At 38.3% G+C, this 22993-nt stretch overlaps 1 protein-coding gene and 1 long non-coding RNA gene across 3 annotated transcripts; both read right to left on the minus strand.

The window, feature by feature from the left end:
• Positions 1–1404: 1404 nt before the first annotated feature.
• On the minus strand, positions 1405–11526 carry LOC129760396 (zinc finger protein 608). Of its 2 annotated transcripts, none has more exons than XM_055758041.1 (12): positions 9732–11526; positions 9290–9413; positions 8569–9146; positions 8383–8506; positions 6953–8288; positions 6686–6853; positions 6177–6621; positions 5955–6117; positions 5533–5771; positions 4707–5464; positions 4369–4632; positions 1405–3535 (listed from the first exon to the last, which is right to left on the minus strand). In XM_055758041.1, exons 1-12 carry the CDS (start codon positions 11228–11230, stop codon positions 3456–3458), a joined length of 5778 nt encoding a protein of 1925 aa, XP_055614016.1. In that variant the 5' UTR covers positions 11231–11526; the 3' UTR covers positions 1405–3455. The 2 variants fall into 2 exon arrangements, with proteins under 2 accessions (XP_055614016.1, XP_055614017.1); XM_055758042.1 differs by having other exon boundaries at positions 4359–4632.
• Positions 11527–20579: 9053 nt separating this feature from the next.
• Positions 20580–21992, minus strand: LOC129760397 (uncharacterized). The gene is made up of 3 exons (XR_008740334.1): positions 21727–21992; positions 21535–21652; positions 20580–21474 (listed from the first exon to the last, which is right to left on the minus strand). It is a non-coding gene; the product is annotated as an uncharacterized LOC129760397 (long non-coding RNA).
• Between the last annotated feature and the right edge of the window lie 1001 nt (positions 21993–22993).

Raw genomic sequence — 22993 nt, forward strand, 5'->3', positions numbered from 1 at the left:
TGCTCTAACGTATAGAAAACAGATGTCCGCTCATGTGCATATAGTTTTCAGACTCCTATCTTTCGGAATATGGGAGAAAATGAGGGTTTTCCTTAAAATGCGCATATAACCTGCCTCTCCCCTATGTGTGGCTGCTGTTGATCTGCTGTAGGATTTTTCGAGCTTCTGCTGTTGCGATATTCTTTTCTGATCTTTTCTGATGCCCAGATTGGGCCCAAATAAAAAAGACGCTCGTGCAGGTTCTGCAAGTCATCACGAATCACAATAGGTTGTCTTATTTGCCTTTGTTTTGAGAGAAGGGAAAAAAACATCCGATCTCACTCGAGGCTGAGAAGGAACTGGGGCCACACATCTTGAACCACCTATATTTTTATGTTTTTATACACATTCAGAACTTAAAATACGTTTTTCCTATCTGTAAAGTTTTCTTATGCTAAATGAAAAGTTATGAAAAATATGTTGTCCATCCTATATAACAAATTTTGCCAAAACGTCCGCGAGCCAGGTTTTGGAATCTATGCGATCATTCACAGCTTTTTTTTTATTTCATCATCTGAATTTGCTTTAAAATAACGAAATGAATTAGGAAATCACAGTCCTGCGTCAACTCATAAACTTTGCATGTTATTTGGTCAATTTCGAATTGGTGGCCCACGATTCTCCACCATTTTTCAAAATCCAAAAAATATTGCTTTTTTTTTAAACAAGCAGAATTTGGGGAAAACAACTTTTTAAAAATTAAAAAAAAATACCTTACGATACGTTGAAAATGTAGAAAACCATACCATTTCTTATTTTCATTTTATCTTTTATAGTAAAGAAGTTATGGAACAACGAAAAAAAGTGGCCCATGATTCCCTACTCTCCCATACTGAATCCAGGTACTTATTTTGGCATCTCGTGTTGGTTATGATTATCAGTTGTACCTCTTGTATCAGCTATTGCAAGATGTGTGTAGTCATCCTATGCTATGCTATGCTATGCCATCAGACACCTTAACTGGCAAGACCCGTTCCACATGCCAAGTTATGAACATCAATGTCGTCGATAGACATGGATACTCTTCAAGCCCGAAGAAATGCAACACGAGCTTCTTTCGTCGCCTTTAAGTCGTCAATTGGACCTATAGTTGGTATGTTGATTAAATAGACAAATCTCAAATCGGGATTCGATCTTATGCCCGCTGGCTTAGAAGACTTGAAGGCTTTCCTCTACGCCACGGGCTGCGGTTGTGGTTTGTTACAAATATCATTTTTGTCGTAAACGTTGGAATAAAAACCACTAGCTTTTTTCACCAAGAGGCTACCCTACACCCCTACACCTTGTTACTTCAATCTACAGTTGTTTTTGGGAAGAAGGTATTAATTTTGACTGTTCTTTCAGCATAATTCCAAAGTCAATATGTGTAATCATAATTTTAATTTATTTTTTGTCACCAATGTTTACGCTTTGATACAAGGAATGTATTTCTATATATAATAGATTTAATAGTAATTATATTTTCTTGTTTAGTAGTATTTGTTTTATACATATATTTATTTTACTGTAGTTAATCTCTGAAGTTTTCCAATTAGCCGAAACATTTTCTGTTGCTGTCAGAACTGAGTATCAGTTCAAAAGATAAATGTTGTTTTCTATCGATAGGAAGTATTTAGATGCGCGATGAATTAGGGAAGAGGGATGGGCTTTAGCTCTCTACCAGAGAGCCTTACGTAAACATACAGTCTATTCAACGGTTTCTGTTTTTCGTAACGCACAATACCATGCGTTTTTATTGAATCGACACATCTAAAGCTTGAAATTTTCAACTCCCATCGCACAATGTGGATGTTGCATATTTGTTTTTACACATTCGTATGGGTTTTGCTTATTGTATATGATGGGCGCATGTTTGTTTGTTTGATTTACATACTGTTTAATTCTTCTTGGTTGAGAAGATCACATGTTTTCTCCTACGACAGATTTGCGGTAAATTAATATATACAGTGAATACCTAAGGGTCGCGCTCAATTTAACCAATTCACTTATCAATTCGACATCAATGGCGAAGTTCTGTGAAGGATTCTGAATCCATCAGGCAGAATAGTTTAGTTTTAACAACTATATTTTTGTGTTGCAATAGTTCAGCGAATAGCACAGCAATTTTTCCTTCCTTATTTACAGTTAGATAATTATTTATATGTGTATGTCGATGAAGTAGGTAATACATTTAAAAGTTTTCTTATTTGCGTTTAAAGTGCAAATTCGTGTATTGCCCGTGATAATCTACAACTTGAAAGCTTTGCTTGCAGTAAAGCATACGAGCTCCACTAGTTATCAGTCGTGTGTGTAGCTGTAGAAACTAGCCGATTTCAAATTATAATACATATATTCATCGGTGAAATAGGAAAGCGCGATCTAAATAACTGACCCGATCTTTTTATTGTTTTGCAGTCTGAGTGGGATGAGACTCTGAAATAGTTGTAGATAAACAAACATTACATTGTATTGTTGATTTGTTGTTCTGATTATCCTATTTACAGTGTTTATTGGTTTCCAGGATGAACATTCAGGGGAAGTAGGTTTAACTTGGCCCAGCAGCATGTTTAAATTTGTCTGTTTGAATATGCCCTATATACTTGTTTGGTTTTACAATGCAGACCGATAGCTTTTAAGCTCCATCCAACAATTAACACTTCGCATATAGTGTAACGAGATAAAATCGCTAGGAATTTGCAATGCGAGCTTTTGGAAGTTGGAGACTTCAAACGGTGTATGCTATCGGTAATTGTATACCCATATACAAACAGACATACCTACAGGTTTGCCGACCTTTATTGGTTCGCCATTTGGTTCAATTGAAAAGTTAGGTTTTGATCTACAACTGCAGCTGAGAATCGATAAAATCGAAAGACAGGATCCATCAGGAATCAGTACGATGCAGACTATTTACATGTTATTTTCATGAACCAACAATAAAAAAAATTACCTACTCACGACTGTTTTACCACAACAATGTTGCACTACTGAAAAAAATCTATTTTATTTTTTTTAAGTTTTATTTTGTTTTGTACAAATATAGATACTCTAAACTATTTCTAAGCTTATTCTAACAATTACTAAAGCTACTAATCTAAATGTAAGTCCTACGCAATACACTTTTCAGTTAAAAACCTCATCCAGTTGTACACTGATAAAATACGTGTCGCTTTATATTCTAATATTTGTTCACTTTATCCGAAATTCGTTTCCGTTTTGGTATAGCTCTCTCTTCTCCTATTCTTTTAACGGTGGACTGTTTTTCAAGTCTAAGTCGTTTTGCTGAGAGGAAATTAATCATCCACGGTTATTCGGTGGAGATTTTGAGTTTATTTTCCTTTAAAAGTGAACTATCACATTTTTTCCCATCGTTTTTATACTCTGTCTGCTACTGACCCTTTTTTCTGTTCAGTGGCTTTTGCTGACATGGTTTTCTACTACTTGGCGGGTGGTCCATTTGGGTATGGACTTATCACAGTTACCGCTGCCGCTGCCGCTTGTTGACTCGCTAGCACCGCTAGATTAATTTAAAAAAAAATACTTTCATTATAACGATAAAATCATCTCCAGAAATTGTAACATAAGTAACAGAAATGTAACATAAGTACAAACACTTTTTTACGACTATTGATGTACCCCTACATATTCTTAAAACTAACAGAAATTGAAATAACTGCGTTAATTACCAGCACGCGTTATATTGATTTCAAGTACTATAATTTGTTTAAGAAATCATGTTCTGTAATTGTCGATTGAAATGAAATGTAATAATCAAGGTGATACCACGTCACACGGAGAAGTATGGGATATAGCATTAAACTATGTCCATGGGAGAGTTAAAAAAAACTTTTTTCCTCAAAATGCTTCAATTAATGGACCTCACTTTAGACGGGTAAACGATTATTCAGCACGTACAAACATACAATTTTCTTGGAAGAACCAATCAGCAAATGCTTTTTGTTTGGTAATTAAAATTCAAACATATACCTAGTTGAAAAATAAGAAAATTAATGACAAGCTACAAAATGCTACAGAAGCAAATTTTTAAAATTTAGAACAGTGACCGGAATCTACGAGCCTTAAAACATATTCATAGCAATTATGCTGTTTTCGATCTCCGTTCATGTACAACTTGCAGGAAATGATTCCAGAACCTTTGATTGAAAACAATTGGAAAGGGATAGTTATTTAATTAAAACAAATATTTTTCAACAATAAGAATCCACTTTTTTTGGCTTCCACGACAGTTAACTTTTCAACAGTGGCCACATTAAACCATTATGCTTATTTTAACAAATACTATTTCTACTACGTAGTAATAAAATGAACACTTGATGTACCTCTACATACCTCCATAGGGAGCCTGGAACATCGGATATCCAAGTCCGACATGTGTGTGGTGATGCGTGTGAACGTGTCGTTGAGGTGGTGGGCTTCTTGCACCACTCGGTGGTTGACCTGGTTGCTGTGATGGAGCACCACCACCTGGTGGTGTAGGACCTTGGCTCATCATATTCGGCCCACCAGGTTCTTTTTGCATGTCAGGTGGCACGATACTTGGACCACCGCCACTACCACCACTACCAAGACCACCTCCTGGATTCGGACCTCCAGCTATAAAAAAAGAGAAAGAAATTAATCACGTGTGGAGACGAGCACCATAGAGCACCATATGGTTACTAACGAACCTTGAGAAGGCGTATGTGGCGGCCCTGTAGGTGGTGGGCCTTGCGATGAATGAGATGAGGGTGGACCTTGCTGCGACTGTGGCATCGGCAATCCCGCTCCGGGATTGGAAGGTGGTATACACATGCCAGGATTCTGACTGGTTGGCTGCTGGGACAGATTGGGACTAGAAACGCTCACTTTCACACTACTTGTAGGACTTTTCAGTGCCCCTTCTCTAAGCTCATGAATTTTGTGCGAGTTGTAGTATTGGCTGGCGTGATGCTGGAGCAAGTCCAATGCTTTAGTGTTGGGGTTTCGTGATAAATCTTCGGGTGTATTGTATCTCGGAATTTGCAGGTGATATGGCGGCGTGCTGTACGAAGCCGCTGGTACCAACATGTTCCGATACATCTGATGGTTCGGATCAAATCCAAATGGACCCGCACTCATGTAAAGCGAATGAGGATAATATTGCGAAGTGGGTGGAGGCGGAGGACCTTGTGTTTCCATCGTAGGTTTTTGTCCTTCTTGTTTGACTTTTAATAACTCCTTATCCTCAACCTTGATGTCCTTTGATTGTTTGATCGCCGATTGCGACGATGATAAACCTTTGGAACTTTTCTGCTGTGAGCTATTTAAGGATTGATTCGGTGGTTGAGTATGTGAAGAATTTGGATTTTGTTGAGATGGTGAAGGAGGTTCATCTTTAGAGTTTATATTCGACGTCGATGAATTGCTTGAAGTACTCGTTCTTCGCTGATCTGGATAGTTGAATAATCTGTTTTTAGAGAAAAGAAAAATAGGTGTTACTTACGCTTATAAAGGAAACAATAAATATTGTCTGACCGTCGCAAATCTTCTTCTCTATTCATATGTGGCGGCTGTTGCGTTGGAGGTCCAACATTCAACCCATGTCGATACAATCCACTATAGGCACTGATTGGAGGTTGCCCCGGCTGCGTCTGCTGCTGTTGCTGACCAAGAGGGGGTCCAGGCTGATCCTTGGGATGCATCGAATGTATACTCTCAGTCTTAATATCTTTAACCACAAGCGGCTCAGCCTTTATCATTTTAGTTGGCACCATCTGTTAAAGAAAGACAGTTAATATGTCAACATTGATTGAATGGCATTCTTTTGTAAACGAAAATTAGTCTCATACGAGTCATACGAGTGATTGTAGAAAGATACGAGATTTGATTGCCCAAAGTTGATCAACATAAAAGTATGATATTAAAGATAAGCTCAAAATTTGTCACGGAAAACATACCTGGGGGGCCATTTTAGCAAACTCGTTTGGACTAGGACTTTCTTTTAACCTTTCTTCTTTCATCTGACCAGGTACTTGTTGGACGTGTTTGCCTTCCTCTGACAACATTGATACTGGACCATAATTGGGATCCAAGTTGTAACCGAACCCTGTGGGCATATAGCTGAACGAAAAATATTGTACATTAACATATAACAGTTTTTACGTATAGAATAAACATACCCATATGGATAGAAATGTTGCATCATTTTTCCTGCTCCTGGATGTCCAGGTGGAGCTCCAGGTGGACCATCTTTAGGTTGTTGCCCAGATGGTTCTCCAGGTGGAAGCTGCTGCTGTTGCGGATGAGATGAAGTTTGACCTGGTGGTAGTGCTTGCGGTTGTTGTTGTTGTTGTTGTTGTTGCTGTTGTGGATTTGGTTTGTTCATAAGATCAATTGGCGGCTCTTTGCTTTTATAGTCCATTGCCGTAGAGTTCGGGCCGAGAGGTGAATGACCTAAGCCAGGTGGTTTACTCTGTTGATGTTCTGCAGAAAAGTACGGAGGTTGATGAGGCATACCGGGATAGTAAGGGAACATTCCATAGCTGCTGAGAGGACCCATCTGATTTGGAACAGTCTCGTTTGGTTTTTTGCTTCCATCTGGCAGAGGAGGCACTTTAGATTTTTCTGTGCAAAAAATGACATGTTTTAAGTGCTGCCAACTTCATTTGATTGACTAAGATTAATTTACCTAAATCATTGACATCCACCACAGGAGTCGAATCGTCACTAATGTCGCTGTAAGCTGGACTTTGGACATCTTCTGCTCTGTTGGAAGCGGCAATATCGAATTCAGGAGGACCAGGTGACTTTCGATTCTTTTTCTGTTTCGTACAGCTTTGTGATTTGGGTGTTAACGCTTAAATAAAAATAAGAAAAAAATTAACATTTTCTAAGCTTATAATACATCTGTGAAAAAAAGATAGTGATTAATTTTCGAAAAACGGAATAAACTTACCTTCAGGTGTTCCTGGGGTGGCGTTTGGAGACATACCCAATAGACTCCCACCTGCACTAGTAGGGATTCTGATGGGAGTGCCCTGTGAAATCGGAACTACGGATCCCGGAGTATTCGGTACACCTTGTGCAGCAGTTGGCAATCGTATATTCGTATCACTTCCGTCGATAGGAAGAGGCCCAAACCTTAAAACACCAGGTTTCCCCTTAGCACTTTGATCACCACTTCGGGTCGGTGTACCAGGAGTACTACCCGGCGTAGAAACTAATGGTGGTTGTGACTGCGGTGGAACTGTTGGTTGCGTATTGATGGTTGTACAATTACCGTTATTGGGGTACGCTGTGCTAACTAAACTTGGATTGTCTCCAACAACTGCCATTGGATTTAACTGGGATTGTCCAGCAATGCCCGTAGTTATACTACCGCTGGCAGTTGACAACGATGTGATCGGTGTTTGCGAATTTGAGCTTTGTGATACCACAGATGAAGTGGGTAGAGAGTTCGATTCCGTTGCCGCCATAAGGAGACTGGTAGTAGTTGTACTCGAAGAGGTGGTGACCGTTGTCGTCCCCGTCGATATACTGTCTGAGATGCCTGGCACGACCGCAATCGATACAAGCACTTGAGATGATGAATTTTCAGAAGTGATCATATTCGATTCGGATGACAATGCACTACTGTTTGTACTTGTGGATGTCGTTGTGGTTTGAACCGTTGTTTGACTTGTAGTTGAGCACGTGGGAGGCGGAGTCGCGGGTGCTGCAACTCGTTGAGGTGACTCTGGAGGATGCGAGGAATCTTCGTCCATAGATGAAACACTTCCATGAGCATGACTTTGATGGTACCTCAGCCCATTGGCATGCTTATATTTTTTACTACAATCTTGTTCTGGACATTCCAATAGTACTGGTGATACAGCGCAAGGAGACGAGGCGCTTTTGCATTTTTTAGTAGAAATTTGAACATTTAGTCCAGTCATTGGATTTACCACATTTTGTGTGGTTCCTTGAGGACCGTTGTTTGACAAATTACTGGTACTGGTTGAAGTAGAACTGCTCGGAGCCTGGGTACTACCGCTAGTATTGTTCGAACTTCCATTGCCTATGTTCACTGGTGAGGGTGGTTCGTCTTTTGATTTTCGCTTTTCAGATCGCGGGGGAAGAAACGCAACTGGGGATGTAGAAGGAGTATTTGAACTAACGCTCGTACTCGTACTAACAGATGAACTAGCGGTTGTCGTCGTCGTTGTGGTAGTCGTTTTAGAAGAACTGCTTTCTGCAGTCGTAGTACGACCACCACGACCTTTTGTGGCACCATTGCGTAGTTTGCTATGCATCTGAAAGCAAAACGAAAATCGGTTATTTTTCAGGGAATGATGTTAGTTGCGTCTTCTGCATATGGATTTTTTGAACGAAAACACTTTTACTTACAGAGCTTCGAGTTTCAGTAAAATTACTCAAATCATTCATAGGAAATAAACCGGAGTTCCTGCCCCGTTTAGCTCTTCCCTTTAGGGTTCGAGAATCCAATTCTTCAGTTGGTGAATCACAAAATCTAAAATAGTTTCAAGAATAATGAATGTGTTATCAATATGAATTATTAAAAAAAAAAATTACCGTGGTGGTGCCCAGTCATGTTTCGTACAGTCTATAAGAGTTCCGACGTATGTTTTACCACGCCAGGTTACATTTACAACTAAAACTCCTCCTTCAGTTTCATGCCACACAATGCCTTCCAATGTAACCGAAGTTCCAGGCTCGCACGGGCCAAGACAATCCGGTTCGGTGATTGTGCCAATAGAAGTACCCACACATACATCCACCATATCTTTTGGATCACATTTCTGTCGTTTGGCTGGTGGAGGACTTGAATCTTCTTTCTCTTCCTTCAAATCTGTTATGCTAGTATCTCCAATAGTTGATTGCATGCTACTGCCCGATGAAAGACCGGAAGACGAGGAAAGGGTAGAAGTCAATGAACCGGATGAAAGTGCATTTAGCAAATTGGATGGCGGATTTGACATCTGAAGTTGCGATTTCAAAGCTATGTTCGAAGATCCGCTGCTATTAGAACTGGAACTGCTACCGGAATTAGGATTATTGTTACCACTTCCGCTGTTTCCACTACCATTTGAAGATGTAGAGTGCTGAAGATTTGATAGCTGTGAATTGCTCGATGTCGCCGCGGAAGAGAGCTGTGATAATGAATGTAACTATTATGATTGGCACTACCTTAAATTGTTTCTGTTCCAATTGTTATCAAATTCGGTTGGAATACAATAGGAATAGGAAATCGGCAAAATTTGCAATATGTAACATCAAGTGAATAGACAATTACCTTACTATCCTTCGAAGAAGGCGGACCTGGAGCGTTTGGAGTGTTGCTACTGCTACTACTATTGTTACTTAACGTTGAACCCGTACTTGTATTCGAAGAAAATAAACTATTTGAAGTACTTGTACTGCAAAAAAATGAATGATGAAAATAGGTATAACAGGTTAGGTCAAAGTAAATTCTATAGGTAAACAAAATCGGCTTATGTATAGGTAGAGGAATAAAACGTTCGGGAGCTGCTATATTTAAATTTGGAAGTCATAGGTGTTGGAATCATGACGCTGAGAACTGAATGTTCGGAATTCTTGTATTTGAAAACTTTGTTTAGGAGATGGGTTTTCTTGTGTCGATAGTTTAATTCGTTGGAAAGGAGGATATAATGTTTGCTATTGAATGATCCTCAGTATTCAAGAGGATAGATATTCTGCTCTGTACTGATACTTACCTCGAGTTATTTTGATTTGATATTCGCTGAGTGAGTGAGCTTATCGATTGATCCGATGTTCTGCTCCTAACACATGATATACTGGAACATGGCTGATGATTGCCGTTTACTTGCATTTCGTGAGTGCAACTACAACCCCGATCAACACCGATTGTCCCACTGGTGCTACTGCTATTATGATCGTTTTTATCCCGCTGATTGTGATGTGTTGTTTTCTCTTTCGTCTTATCCCTTCGATGTCCACTGCTACCTCTTTTCGTGCCCTGTTGTTGCTGCTGTTGCTGTGATAGATTCGCGTTCACTGATAGCTGCTGCTGCGTTTGAGATTGCGACGAATGTTTTTTGTTACTGGAGTTTGACCCGCTATTGCTGTTACTATTATTCTCGTCCATACTGGACGACGACAAAGACCCAGTGCCGTTTTGCTCTGCTTTAACAATTTCGTGTTTCGCTTCGGAAGTTTTTGTGCCAGGCTTTGTTCGTTTGATTTTCATTTTCAGACCTTTATCGAGGGTAGCTTGATGATCTACAGAAAGTTTGGTGGCAGATTTACCACCTGAACTAGAAGTCGCCGAGGACATTGTGCTAGAGCTGCTACTTATGCTGCTCTTTGCCAAGTCAAGATCTGGACCACTATTGTTGCTACTGTTACTGCTATCACTGTTATTATCAGTACTGCACGAATATTGTTGCTTCAATATAGACGCCTCTAAAGACGAAGCCTTTAACTGTTTTCCACTATTTAGTTGACTCAACAGTACGGAGTGTTTGGAAAGATTACTGGCAGTTCTGTTCGAAGAATCTTGGCCAATACTTGGTTTGTGATGATTATGCAATCCAGACACAAATTGAGATACAGAAGATGAACCGGAAGGCGAAGATAAGTGATGCCTGGATGAAGATGTTTTTATATTTTCTTCTTTCAATGCCGTAATTGTGGACGCTTCTATTTTAGAAATATTGGTTGAAATGTTTGATCGGATAGGCAATGTATCCAACGTCTCAAACTCTTTGATTGTTTCGTTTGAAATTTTCTTCGGAGCAACTTTCTTGCGATCGTCTTCTAACGTATCTAAAGTTGATGTAAGTGTTGTTAATGGTTGGCTCGTAGATGTTGACGATGGATTGGTGCTGCTTGCCTGGAACGATGTTCCACTTGATTGTAGATTACCGAAGGACGACTTTTCAATATCTGCGTCTAAATCAATAATTAGATCGCCTATACCAACATCCCACTCGTTATCGTCGTACTCGAAATTGGAATCCTTATTAATATCACTGGCTCCCGAAGTATTCGGTGCCAGGGATGCGTGCCCACTTGGCGCTTGGTTTAAATTCAATGAAGCCGATTGGTGTTGTTGTTTGTTGCCTACAGTGTTATTGTTCAAATTACTACCGCTTAGATTAACTTTGTTATTGCTGTCTGTTTCTTGGTTCGTTAAAACCACCTTATTCTGGTGGTGGCTTCTGCTCGCCTCGCTACGTTTCATTGAATCCATGCAGAAAGAGCAGAAAGGGCTTCCGCTGCTGGCGGGCCCTCTAAAGACGACACTTTTTCTTCGCTAAAGTTGCAAAACAATGACGAAGAAAAATCAAAGCGTACTAGTAACTCTTGGTGTAGATTCTTTATAAAATGTTCGAGTTCGCTTTGTTTGGTTATTTTTCCGTATACTACGAAAGAAGAGCCGTCTGTTTGTTTCGAAAAATTTGAACGTATTTCACTGCAGTAGCAATCGCTTCCAAAACGGCGGGAGACGAAGGGCCCCAGCCCTTGGGTCAATACGACCATTTTAAACTGTAAGAAAAAAATAAAAAATAAAAAAATGTCAGTTGAATTGTTTTTTTTTTTGGGTTTATAAGGTCAGTTGAATTGTTAATTAAATGTTTTGTGACAATAAACAGTTTAGATTCTAATAGCTGACTCGATACGCTCTACCAAGCCTTCAAAAAAAAAAATTCTAAAAATTATTTAAATTTTGGTCGATTTCAAAATCATTCAAAAGTTAACCGTAATTTAAGTTTGTTACTTTAATTTATCAGCCTTATCGGTGAAAAGTGATGTCCTAAGATTAAGAAATTTTTATAGATGGCTAGAACGGTAGATGAAATGAAAGATGGTGAAAATGAGCGGGATTTGAAACTCCTGACTAAACCGCTATATCTCTCTCTTGTTTCCCGACCAATTATGTTACAAACTTGATAGTTTGGGAAACCTTGCAATGTAATTCGAATATGTTTTTCATACATTATTAGCCTTAAACACCAGTTTTCCGTTATTCAAAGTCTAAGAAAAAAATCCGAAAAACATGCTTCGTAAAAATGACTGAAGATCAGCTAAGAAATGCTAAAACAAAATCACTTAGTGCCTAAATAAGCTGAAGTTAGAAGCTATACGTTGCACATTAGGATTGAAAAGTTGACGTAATTTGGCACATTTTTTGCATTTTTTGATTTTCAAATACGAAACACAGAATTTTTCCAAGGAATATTTAAAGGAGGTAGTGCCGAGGCAGCCTTGCTTTAGTATTAGTACCGCCTGTGACGTCACTGTTGCCAATAATATGTGAATTTATATGGATTTTTTTCAATGTTTGTTGGCAATTAAAAAAAAATGAATATTTTTTCAACTTTGAAGGCACACAATTCTAGAAATATTATTGTTCTTCAAGACTGATACTAAAAAAGTTGAATGTAGTAATTGTTTTGCTTTAATTCAGACGATTGAAGTTGCTTAGGTATCCTAACTCAAATTGACAAAACTTGATAATTAGTTCAAAACTTTGCTTATAAATGTTGAAATCAGTTAGGTTTGAACCGTTGATAAAATAAAATAACCAAAAATAGTATTTTTCGAATCCAACCACAATCTTTTATTGGAATTTAGTAAACCAAAGTTGCAATGGTTTTATTGGGGTTAATTGTTCTAAATTAGAAATTCATATGGTACACCATGTTAGATTCAAATCATGACGATGAGGTGCACTGCCATAAACTACCAATCAGACCTTTTGAAAGGGGAAAATTATTATTTTTGCTCGTTTCACAAAGAGCATGACTGTGCATTCAATAACAAATTCAAGAATAATACACACTGCAGTCTATTAAACACAAAGAAACCTCATAGCACAATCAACTAGTGGCCTTACAACATAATCCGAATCAAATTGGATTTTAATTTAGTTCTTTAATGTGTTTAACATTGAAATTTGAGTTCTACCAGTATAAACCTTCGACAGCTTGGCAACAGTGACGTCACGAAAAAAATCCAATATGGCTCTCGGCACTACCTTCTTTCAATATTCCTTGGAATTTTTCAACGTATTTTTAAAAGTATCTGTTTTTCGAAATTTTTGGCAATTTGCTATTTCTCAGATTTTCTTGCACTTAAATTCAACTTTGCTGCAGTGAATTTTCAGTATATTAACTCCAGATTTTCGAAATAAATTTATATTCATCACGTTTTACATTTTTTATGGTCATGATCAGAGCACAAAGAATTCATATTCGTTGACCGCAGAAGAGAATGAATGAGAGAAAAAAATTTCTCCCCCACGTGTTTCGAAAGACGGCGAAAAAAACCAAGTTAGCCTAGACGAACTTCATAATGACAGTGAAGTTTCGTCATTCAATCCACAAAGTCGTGACAGTGAATAAATCGATGACAGTATCGGATCTTGTTTCTATTCTACCAGACAGTTCAAAAACTTTTCTTCCGGATTCCTAGCAATGGAGTCTGAACATTTGCGAAACGTGACTACTATTTTCCTGTACCGTTAGGTGTTGTCCGAATCATAAAATGCCTCTTAAAACGATTATTTACTTGACCGCACTTAATAGTTTCTTAATAGACTATGACCTGGAAGAAAAATAATGGGAAACCGGCCATGCATTGTTTTTAGGGGTTAGATAACGCCCAGGCATTAAAAACCCCAAAAAATGCATTCCAACTCTATCATGATCTCTAAGTTTAGATGATTGAGTTTTTTCATGATCTTCAGGGTGGCCACTCAAAATAAATTTTTGATTTCCCGCATTTTTCCCGTTTTTTTCCCGCATGGTCTCACGAAATTCCCGGTTTTATACAACAGAAAACAAAACAAAATTCCGATTATTCATTTTTGAAACCATATAAACGAAAATCGATTAGTGGTAAATGATCTTGAAATGGTTTTTGTTTCAGTAATGTTTATTAATTAACCTAAAAATGATTAGATTGATAAGCAGGATTTAAAAAAAAAAATTTTAACTATGTCACTCGATCCAAAAATGTTAAACAAAAGAAAAAGGGTTTATGTATTGAAAAATGTTTGTGATGATGAAAATGATAGTTTTTTTTCAGATTTTCCTCCTCCTCTCGAGTGAGAATTGCGCATACTGGATCAACGATTTCGTTACGGTTTTCGACTAGGCATTTCGCGTTAACGGAAAAGCCTCTTTCCATCGTCACGTTGCCGTGAGACGAAATTAGAATTTTCTTCAATAAGGTCAAATTGAAGAACTCCTTCTTCGGTTCGCCAATAAGTTCCATCCAAAAAATGTCCAATGGTTGTGTTTTTCTTCGATATCTCGAAATGATGTTTTTATTAGGTATTGCACATAATTGTCCGAATTCGTCCTTAATTTTATCGGCACAAGCTCTACTTGAGTGTTGCTTGTCAACAAGTACTTCTAGACACAGGTCTAAACGTTTTTTGACAGTATATGGATAGTGTGCAATCACATCGGGATTAACGCACGATAAATACCGAGTGATGGGATAAGTCAAGGGAGATGATACAGCCATTTTATTCAAAAATCCACAGTAAAACGAACGACAGCTGTTTCTGAATACAAGGTTATCCTTCTCGGGAACATGACCAGACTCTTTTGCTTTCTTAATTGCCGATTTAGTTGAGAATCCAATTTCTACGCTTCCAGGAGGAGGAGGATTTATTTCTGAGAGTATAATTCCAATAAGTGTTTTGGATTTTACGTTTAGTCGTTCAGGCTTTACAACTTTCTCCATCAATGCTTACAAGCCCGGTTAATCATCGAAGAGAAACGGAACCATCGGTGCTTCTTTCTGATACTCGCGTAAAAAGGACTCAATAGTCGAAGCGGCCGTAACAAAACAAAACTCATTTTTGGTCCCAGAAATTATCATCTACAGCTTTAGCAACAATGTCGAATACCTTCAACCGGGAAATCGATGGAAAAGTCCGCTTAAAATTTGGATAGTTTCCTTAATCTTTTTCTCCTCTTGTTTTTTTACCTCTTCGACGAAACGTTTGAGACGGTAGTATTTTGGCAGCACGTTCTGCAACGCGTTTATTTTTCACCCAGCGAACGTCACAAAATTTTAACGGAAATATAATTGAACCCGTTACTGCAATATAATCTGCCCTTCTAAGTGGAATGTTTTTGAACAGGCTATACAACGTCCTCAAAAATTCACCCAAATTCCAGTCCTCAGTCCCTTTTTGGACGCTTCATGTACAGTGTGAAGTCCACAGCTCCCAATGGTGAGAATCTCGTACGCCGGATTCCTAAGTTCTTGAACCTCGCTAGTTAGTTGCTTGAGCATTTTCCAAATTACTGCTGGACCATCCGTGGATCAGTAGATCAAGATTTTTCGAAAAACATAGTTTCACGCCATTCAGAGGGTCATTCGACCGCGTCGACGATTAGAATGTAGAACCAATATACCTTGCTTCAACTAGGTTTGTGTTTTGATTCCAGAAGCGCACACCAATACTAGTTTGTTGCTTCTGCACAATCTTATTTAACGTTTCGTCAAATCCTAATACGAACTCGCTGCAATTCTGTAGTAAATTGAAAACTTCATTCAAAAAAATAGATAGCAATACCGTGTGGAATCAAATAGCTTAATTTTGTTCTTCAAATATCTATTCAATAAGCAATCTGGCTGTTCGGGAACATCCTTTTGTTGTTCAATGAAACAAGTTCAAACTAATCGAAACCCATCCAGCTCGGCAGGAGGATTCGTTTCGACCTGGTTGAAATCGGTCGAATTCAATTGGAAAGAGACTGGTGATCAACTGTCAATCCATTTCAACTTGTTTTGACCTGTTTCGATAAAATTTCATTGAACAGACTTTCACTGAGCCAAAAATTCCCGACTTTTCGAAAAATTCCCGGCTTTTTCCCGCTTTTTTCCCGTTGGATTTCAAATCCCGTCTTTTTCCCGCTTTTCCCGTTTTTCCCGAATGGGTGGCCACCCTGGATCTTAAAAATTTAGTAACATGGGAAGCGATTACGGCGGAAGAACCATCCCAGCAATTGTCGGAACGAGCTCTGACATCTATCTGGACTCTGGATATCGAGCCAATCGGAGCCAATAACGGTTTTCCTCGTTGTTGTCAGATTTTGCCAGAAAAAAAATCCATAAAAAACGCTTCAAAATAATCAAATTTTGTTAATTTTGAAACAACTGTATCCATATCCACTATATTACCCTCAGTTTCTTTTAAAAGAGAACTATTGAAACGAAAAGTAGCAGAGTTCGGAGGAGAAGGATGCAGCCAGCTAAAATACAGATGAGACGAAGTATAAGTTTGAAAAACTGATCAATATTATGAGTCATGACTTAAAAATTGTGTGTGCCGGCCCATGGGAGGTACCAAGAATAAAGTAGACATTTTTTTTAACAAAAAACGATGATTTTTCTTCTAAATTTTGTCATGAATTATCATAAGATCACGAATGTTTTTTTAGATACACGCATTCGTAACTGTCCCATTTCTAAAAGAACTAAGCTTTAATGCATGCAATAGTCAGATCAATAAAGTGCAGATCACCCAAAACAGAATTCTTCGCTTAATTTATAATCTTCCTAGCCAACAGTTGATTTTTACAACAGTATCAACAACATCATTCCAGTCAGAGGTTTGTACATGGTCCAGATTTGCAGCTTCATTTTTCCAAAGTCTAAATAGAACTAATCATTGCAATATTACATTTAATCGTACTAACCACCAGTATTTAACAAGAAATAGAAACATGCTCGATCGCCCTACCGTTATCTCTTCTATTGGTGAACGTTCATTCGCCTTTAGTGGCGTTAAATTTTTCAAATATTTTGAAGACAAATGTGGAACTTTTAATAATAACGTTCAACTGAAAAACCTTATAAAAGAACATCTTTTGCAACCTAATTTCTTGTCAACACTTCTTAAATCTTATAACAATTTTATATTAGAATTTCAATTTTACTTTTATTAAAAAAAGACATCTGTAATATAGTACTTTTTGTTATTTTAGTTTTGATAGAATGTTTAGATTAGTTTAGGTATAAGTAGTATATGATTCAGGTACTCCTTAAGCGGCTTGACCAGTGGAGTATTAAAGAAATAATGTAAATAGTAAACTTATGAATAAATAAACCATCAAATCAATCAAATCCAAGTTTTAGGATTTTTTTTTGGTAAATAGTTTGTAAAATTGGAACAGCCAAACGAAGGATGGGAAATTTGTATAGACCCACAGTGAAGCGTATGAATTGAAAATCCAAACTAGAAGCAGGAATTTTCGACGGTTATCCAACTAGAGCGAAGGCTGTCTACAGGCATCTACAATTCCCAGACGAGGAAGGTGCGAACTAATTACATCGTAGTTTTTAAAAGATGTTAATTTCACGCGTGAGGCGACGAGGTAGTTTTCCGAATCCCAGAAGCAGACTCGAATATTGAAAAATAGGGTCCGAAATGACAAGCGGAAATCATCGAACTACACCACATCGAGTCAACTAATCGACTACCGGATGCTCTCACCAATGCGGTTGTGGTACAGAAACTACAAAAAGACAGATCCTTCCTTGGCATTCAAGATTTCTCGATTAAGGAAGTATGCTGATCATAGTAATCGGAGATTTAATAATTAGTCATAGTAATCCAATGTTTAATAATTGCGAATAAATCACTCTTGTAAGACCAGGCCCACCAATGGTTGCTAAACCTCGAATCGGGTACATTCAGCAACATATCTATCAACCCATCATCGCACCAACAGTCGTTAACTTGATTCGAGATGTACTGTCGCGGAATCCCCAAACCGGAGATTTCGTCAACATCAGCGATGGCCACATCACTGACGACATTTCATTTTGACCAGACATCTATCAAATATCTTCCAAGTGTCGGAACCAAACAAAAGAAAGGATTACCGATTGCAAAGGTGTTTGATGAATTTTTCATCGTCGCTAGTTGGCATGTTTGCCAATCACCAGCGCGAAAACTTCGGATTTCAACTGCATTGACAATAGGATTCGAGCAGTAGGTTGTTACAGGATGCGTTTATGTAGCAACCCGGTAGCAACGCAGCCGGTCGTCACTATCAGAAAATAAACAAACATAAATACTAACCTGGATGGCAACAATGGGTGCGAAAATCAGTAAGTAGATAAAACAACCAATCAAAACATCTAAAATACCGACCGAAATAGCAACGCCCAATGAGTTTGGTCTAAAGTATCTCTTTTTAACCACTCGTGTTTTCATTTCTCTGCAAGTACAATTTCATATGTTAGGTGATTTATTATTATTTCACAAACGACTATTGCAATCATTCGAGTTTTATATGGTCATCTTTGTTTTCATCGTGTTCTTACATACTTCTTCCAGTCAGATTGTTGGCACATTGACTGGACTTGTAAAAACCTATTTTAGGAAAAGTATTGTTCAATAGCTTCAATAAAAAAAAACCTGGATAAGTGAGAAACCTCTTTAAGCGATAACATTTTTTAGTCCCTTGTACTCCCGCCTATCCATGTTCGACTGTATTTGCCGTGTTCCGAACGTGGGCGTAGAAAAAAGACTGATTTCCGATAGCAAATCCAATTCAGCTGTGGTTTTAGTATTTAACTGGATACAATCGATAAACTTTAATCCTAAACTTTGAGAGTATACAATATAATAAACTTTGAATCTAGATAGATATACTTTGTGGATTTCGATGATTTTTGATTTCGTAGTAAAACTCGGCGATACTTCCAGCGTCGGTGACTCAGCAGAAAAGACAATCAGCAAATTGACCATCACCTAGACGTCACTCGGTTGACAGCGACGATCTTCGTCGCAAACTGCACCACCTGCAGTGATCCCAGTTATCAACATGCCGGATGTATTTTATAACGGGCTACCATATATCGGAAAACTGATTACCGTATGTACCGTCAACTGGAATTTTAACACAAATTTCAAGGATTTTTTTTTTTTGTGAGGGTCCCACAGGCCCATTCGGGTTTTTTCTCCACCCATACGTTTCTTTAGGAGTGGGAGGAACTTTTTATCCTCTGGATGTTATGTTTACATTATTTGATCAATTTCATTCTGAGCTCCAATAGATTTAGACCTAAACCAATGTTGCCGCTTTCGACGGCCGGTAAATGATAACATCCAGTAAATAAAAATTAAATAAATGGCAGTCCAGTAAACTGTTTTCCGGTAAATGGCAGTACGGTAAACGTGATAAAACGCCTATATTCTTATGTTTTCCCCTAACTATAATAACTACGTGATCCGCAAAGCCAATAACTTCGAATCTCATAGATACAAGTTTGTTGAGAAAAGGGGTACCATACGTACTCTTTTAAGAGTACATGTACTCTTTTTCGATCTAAACTCGATCTACTATTCTTTTTACGAAATTTTACTAAAAGTACTCTTTTTTTTAAAGACATTTAATCAGAAAAACCAACATATTTCTTCCTTTTTATGAAGTTGTTTCACATCTTATACAAAAAGTACAAAAGGAATACAGCTTACTTTTTTTTTTTTTTTCTTTTTCTCGGGATTTTCATCCCGAAGGATGATTCATCCCTGAATACAGCTTACAACAAATTACTTTAACATGCATTTTTAGTCGTTATAAAGAGTGAACGCGATAAGCGCCTTTGAGTATGCGAACAATAATCAATATGCACAAAATTTAGATCAGTTCTTATCGAGTACTGCTCGATATCGGTTGTGTCTATCTTTGGCTTAGTTTTTTTTGGTGGTTTTCAAGTGTACTAATCTCTGTTAAGAGATTATTATTTCCAGAAAAAGTCATCCCTTCGTTGGGAATGTTAAGTTATTCGAAAAACCGACTTAAATAAGTGGAAGTTTGGCTAAAGTCGTGAATCATTTTCTTTTGTGGCACTGATCAGCTACAGAAAAACACGCGGTGATACAACTTCAAGGTCAACTGGCCTAAGTTGCCAGTTCTTTAGTGTCCATCTTTGATTCTGAAGCGTACCGCTGCAAACAAATCTACTAAGAGTGGTGTAGTCTAACTAAAAAACCCGTCATGGCGGGTATAGGAATTGGTAGTAATGATGACCCTCCAGACCTCGATACTAGCAGACTCCCGTCATATTGCAGAAGTCCTCAAAACGATGGAGTGCTCCGTGTTCTCCAGCTCCGAATGAGATTTAACGAAGATGGCTATGATAGTGATGACGTGCAACGAAAAGGGAACCGCCCTTCACTCCCACAGAACCCTTTCTTGATAGGGAATTCCGTCAAAACAGCTATTGGTTACTCGAACGCGAGGCATGTGCGAGCGATCAAAGAAGCTCGAGGTGCCATGTATACCCTCCGCACATACTCTCCTGAAATAGCCGAAAAACTGATGAACATGAACACTTTGATTGATAAGACCCCTGTTGAAGTGGTACCACATCCTACACTGAGCATCAGTCTTCACGAAAACATGTACCAAGTTCAACTTGGGTGCAAAATTCCAGGTGCAAGTTCATCTTTAACTTGCATGATATCCTAAACATAGGTTTATTTAAAACAGCAACCCAAGCCTTTATTTTGTACCTGAGTGTTCGCACCGAAGTTTTGCACCCAAGTTCGAACATAACATAAGGTATTTGTTTATAAATTTTAACTCGTACACAAAACCGATGAGGAATATTAGATATTCCAGTTCCCTCTCCGAGCCCCGGCGTGTAACTTTCGGAGTGTTTATACGTTCCCAGTTGTCCACAGCGATTGCACTGAACTCAACAGTGGACCACGGAAATGTTTAAACGATAATCGGTCCTCCAAAAGAAACTTCCTGCATCAGAATGTCTATTCTGGTTGCATTAGGCTTTAGCGGTCAGCGGCCCAAAATACAGAAATGGACAGTGACGCAATAGCGGGACAAACATCGACAAAAGTTGACCAAACAATTTGTCATGCCACAAGCCGTTGAAGTTCCGAATAGATCTATGACAAATGATGCCACTGTCTTTCAATTAATTTTTTTATCTGATATGTTTTTATGTAATTGAATCTTTAAATCCTAATTGGACAAAATTTAATCTAGATAATAGATGTTATAAAAGTGTATTCAAATGAAGTACTCGTTCCCTGCATTGAAGTGTGAATAGATTGCCAATGAAAAATAAAAGTTTTCGACTTTATTTCATTTATTCATTTTATTATACTCAGATAAGAGTACTTTGAAAAATGATTTCCAACCGGGAATTTCTTTAAAAAAATCCGTTGCAAAAATTTATAAACGAAGCGATACTCGTCGGCCCGATGCGACAGAACCAGTCGGTGTTAGTAGGTTAGGCTTCTGCTTGCAGACAGCTGAATCCAGACGTTCTGCGTCCTGGATCATTACTTTGCAAGAATGTCTACATGATCGCTCCTCATGCCAGAATATCCATCATAAACTTCCTAGGGAATAAATGGCCGCTGGACATTTGAAGATGGGTACTTAGCTGATTGGTCACCAATTTGTAAAACAAAAATGGAATAACTTTCGGCTGAAAGAGGTTTCTGCTAGTTGAAAAAGTTCAATTAATTTATTTGACCTAACAAATTACCGTTCATCCAGTCTTCAGGACTCAGTGCAGCGGCTGATTTGACATGAGTGCAAGAAGGTTCAGGAATCCATGTACTGTCGTTAATTTTTCGACTATAAACCGGTCACAAACAAAAATCCTACAAAGGAAAATTGAAATGACATTAGACTAAATACACCACAAACACTGATCCACAGACTGATCATTACTTACCTCTAAATTCTCCAGGACATCGGTTGCATCTTCCGTATTTTGTCGGTGCAGCTTAAGGTCATCACTTCCGTTTAGATTTTTTGCCCCGATAAACAGAAGCAGTAAAGTATGTAATCGAAACCGAAATAAAAGTTAAAAACTACCGTAGTTGACTGCTGTGATTGATTTTAAAACATTTCAAACATGAAAGCGCACCCAAGTTTAAACTTGAACTCTGCGCTTGAGTTTGAATATGTTCACATCAAAGCATGTTCAACACGCACTTTACCAGTAGGGTACAGGTGTGTTTAAAACTTTTATACACATCGCACATGGGTTGCTCCGTGAAGACTGCTGAGCATAACACAAGGTGTGATAGTTGATTACGACACGATTGATATGGAAGAAGAAGAACTCCTTGAAGAACTAAGTGTTCAAGGAATAGCTGCAGTCCGCCGAATTAAAAAACGCGATGAAAAAAACCAAAATAAGTTTAAAAATACTCCAACTCTTGTATTGTCTTTTCGAAGCACAGTTCTTCCAGAATATGTCAACTTCGGTTTACTTCGGATTAAAACAAGGCCCTATTATCCCTCCCCTATGATTTGCCGAAACTGTGCAGCTTATGGTCACACCCTTAAGCGATGTACCAGCCCGGCCATTTGTCTAACCTGCTCGGAAGACCATACCATGGAAAAAGACAAGCAATGCGAGAAAGCGTCGTTTTGTAAACACTGCAAGGGGGATCACTCACCGATTAGTCGCGACTGTCCTGTTTTCCGGAAGGAAGAGGCAGTGATTCGCCTTAAAGTGAACAAGGGCATCACGTTCCATGAAGCACGCACGGAAATCAACAGCACGTGGGGTAAAGAAACCTATGCCAGCAAAGTTCAACAGCGCCTCAACATCACAGTCGAATCCGAAAAAGATAATCTCATAAAAAAGCTACAATCAGAAATGGACAAGATGCGAAAAGAAATTGAATTGCTGAGAACGCAGATACCAACAACGGAATCTAAACTCACAGACAAACGGACTGTCTCACAGACTCAAAAAAACGATGTCAATGCAACAACTCCTACTCCCAGATACTCGCGGAAAGATCTCATTCACCAGCAATCTAGGTTGGAAAAACAAAAATTTAGTAAAAATAACAAAGAACCATATAATCCAAAAGATACTTTAAATCGCAGTATGAGTAGAAAACGTATTTTACATTCGCCACCGCTGCATTTAATGGATTCTAAGAAATCGAACATCAGGTCGAACTCCGATGCTGACGCTATGT

This window comes from Uranotaenia lowii, unplaced genomic scaffold (assembly GCF_029784155.1).
Source record: "Uranotaenia lowii strain MFRU-FL unplaced genomic scaffold, ASM2978415v1 HiC_scaffold_6, whole genome shotgun sequence".
NCBI classification, from domain to species: domain Eukaryota; kingdom Metazoa; phylum Arthropoda; class Insecta; order Diptera; family Culicidae; genus Uranotaenia; species Uranotaenia lowii.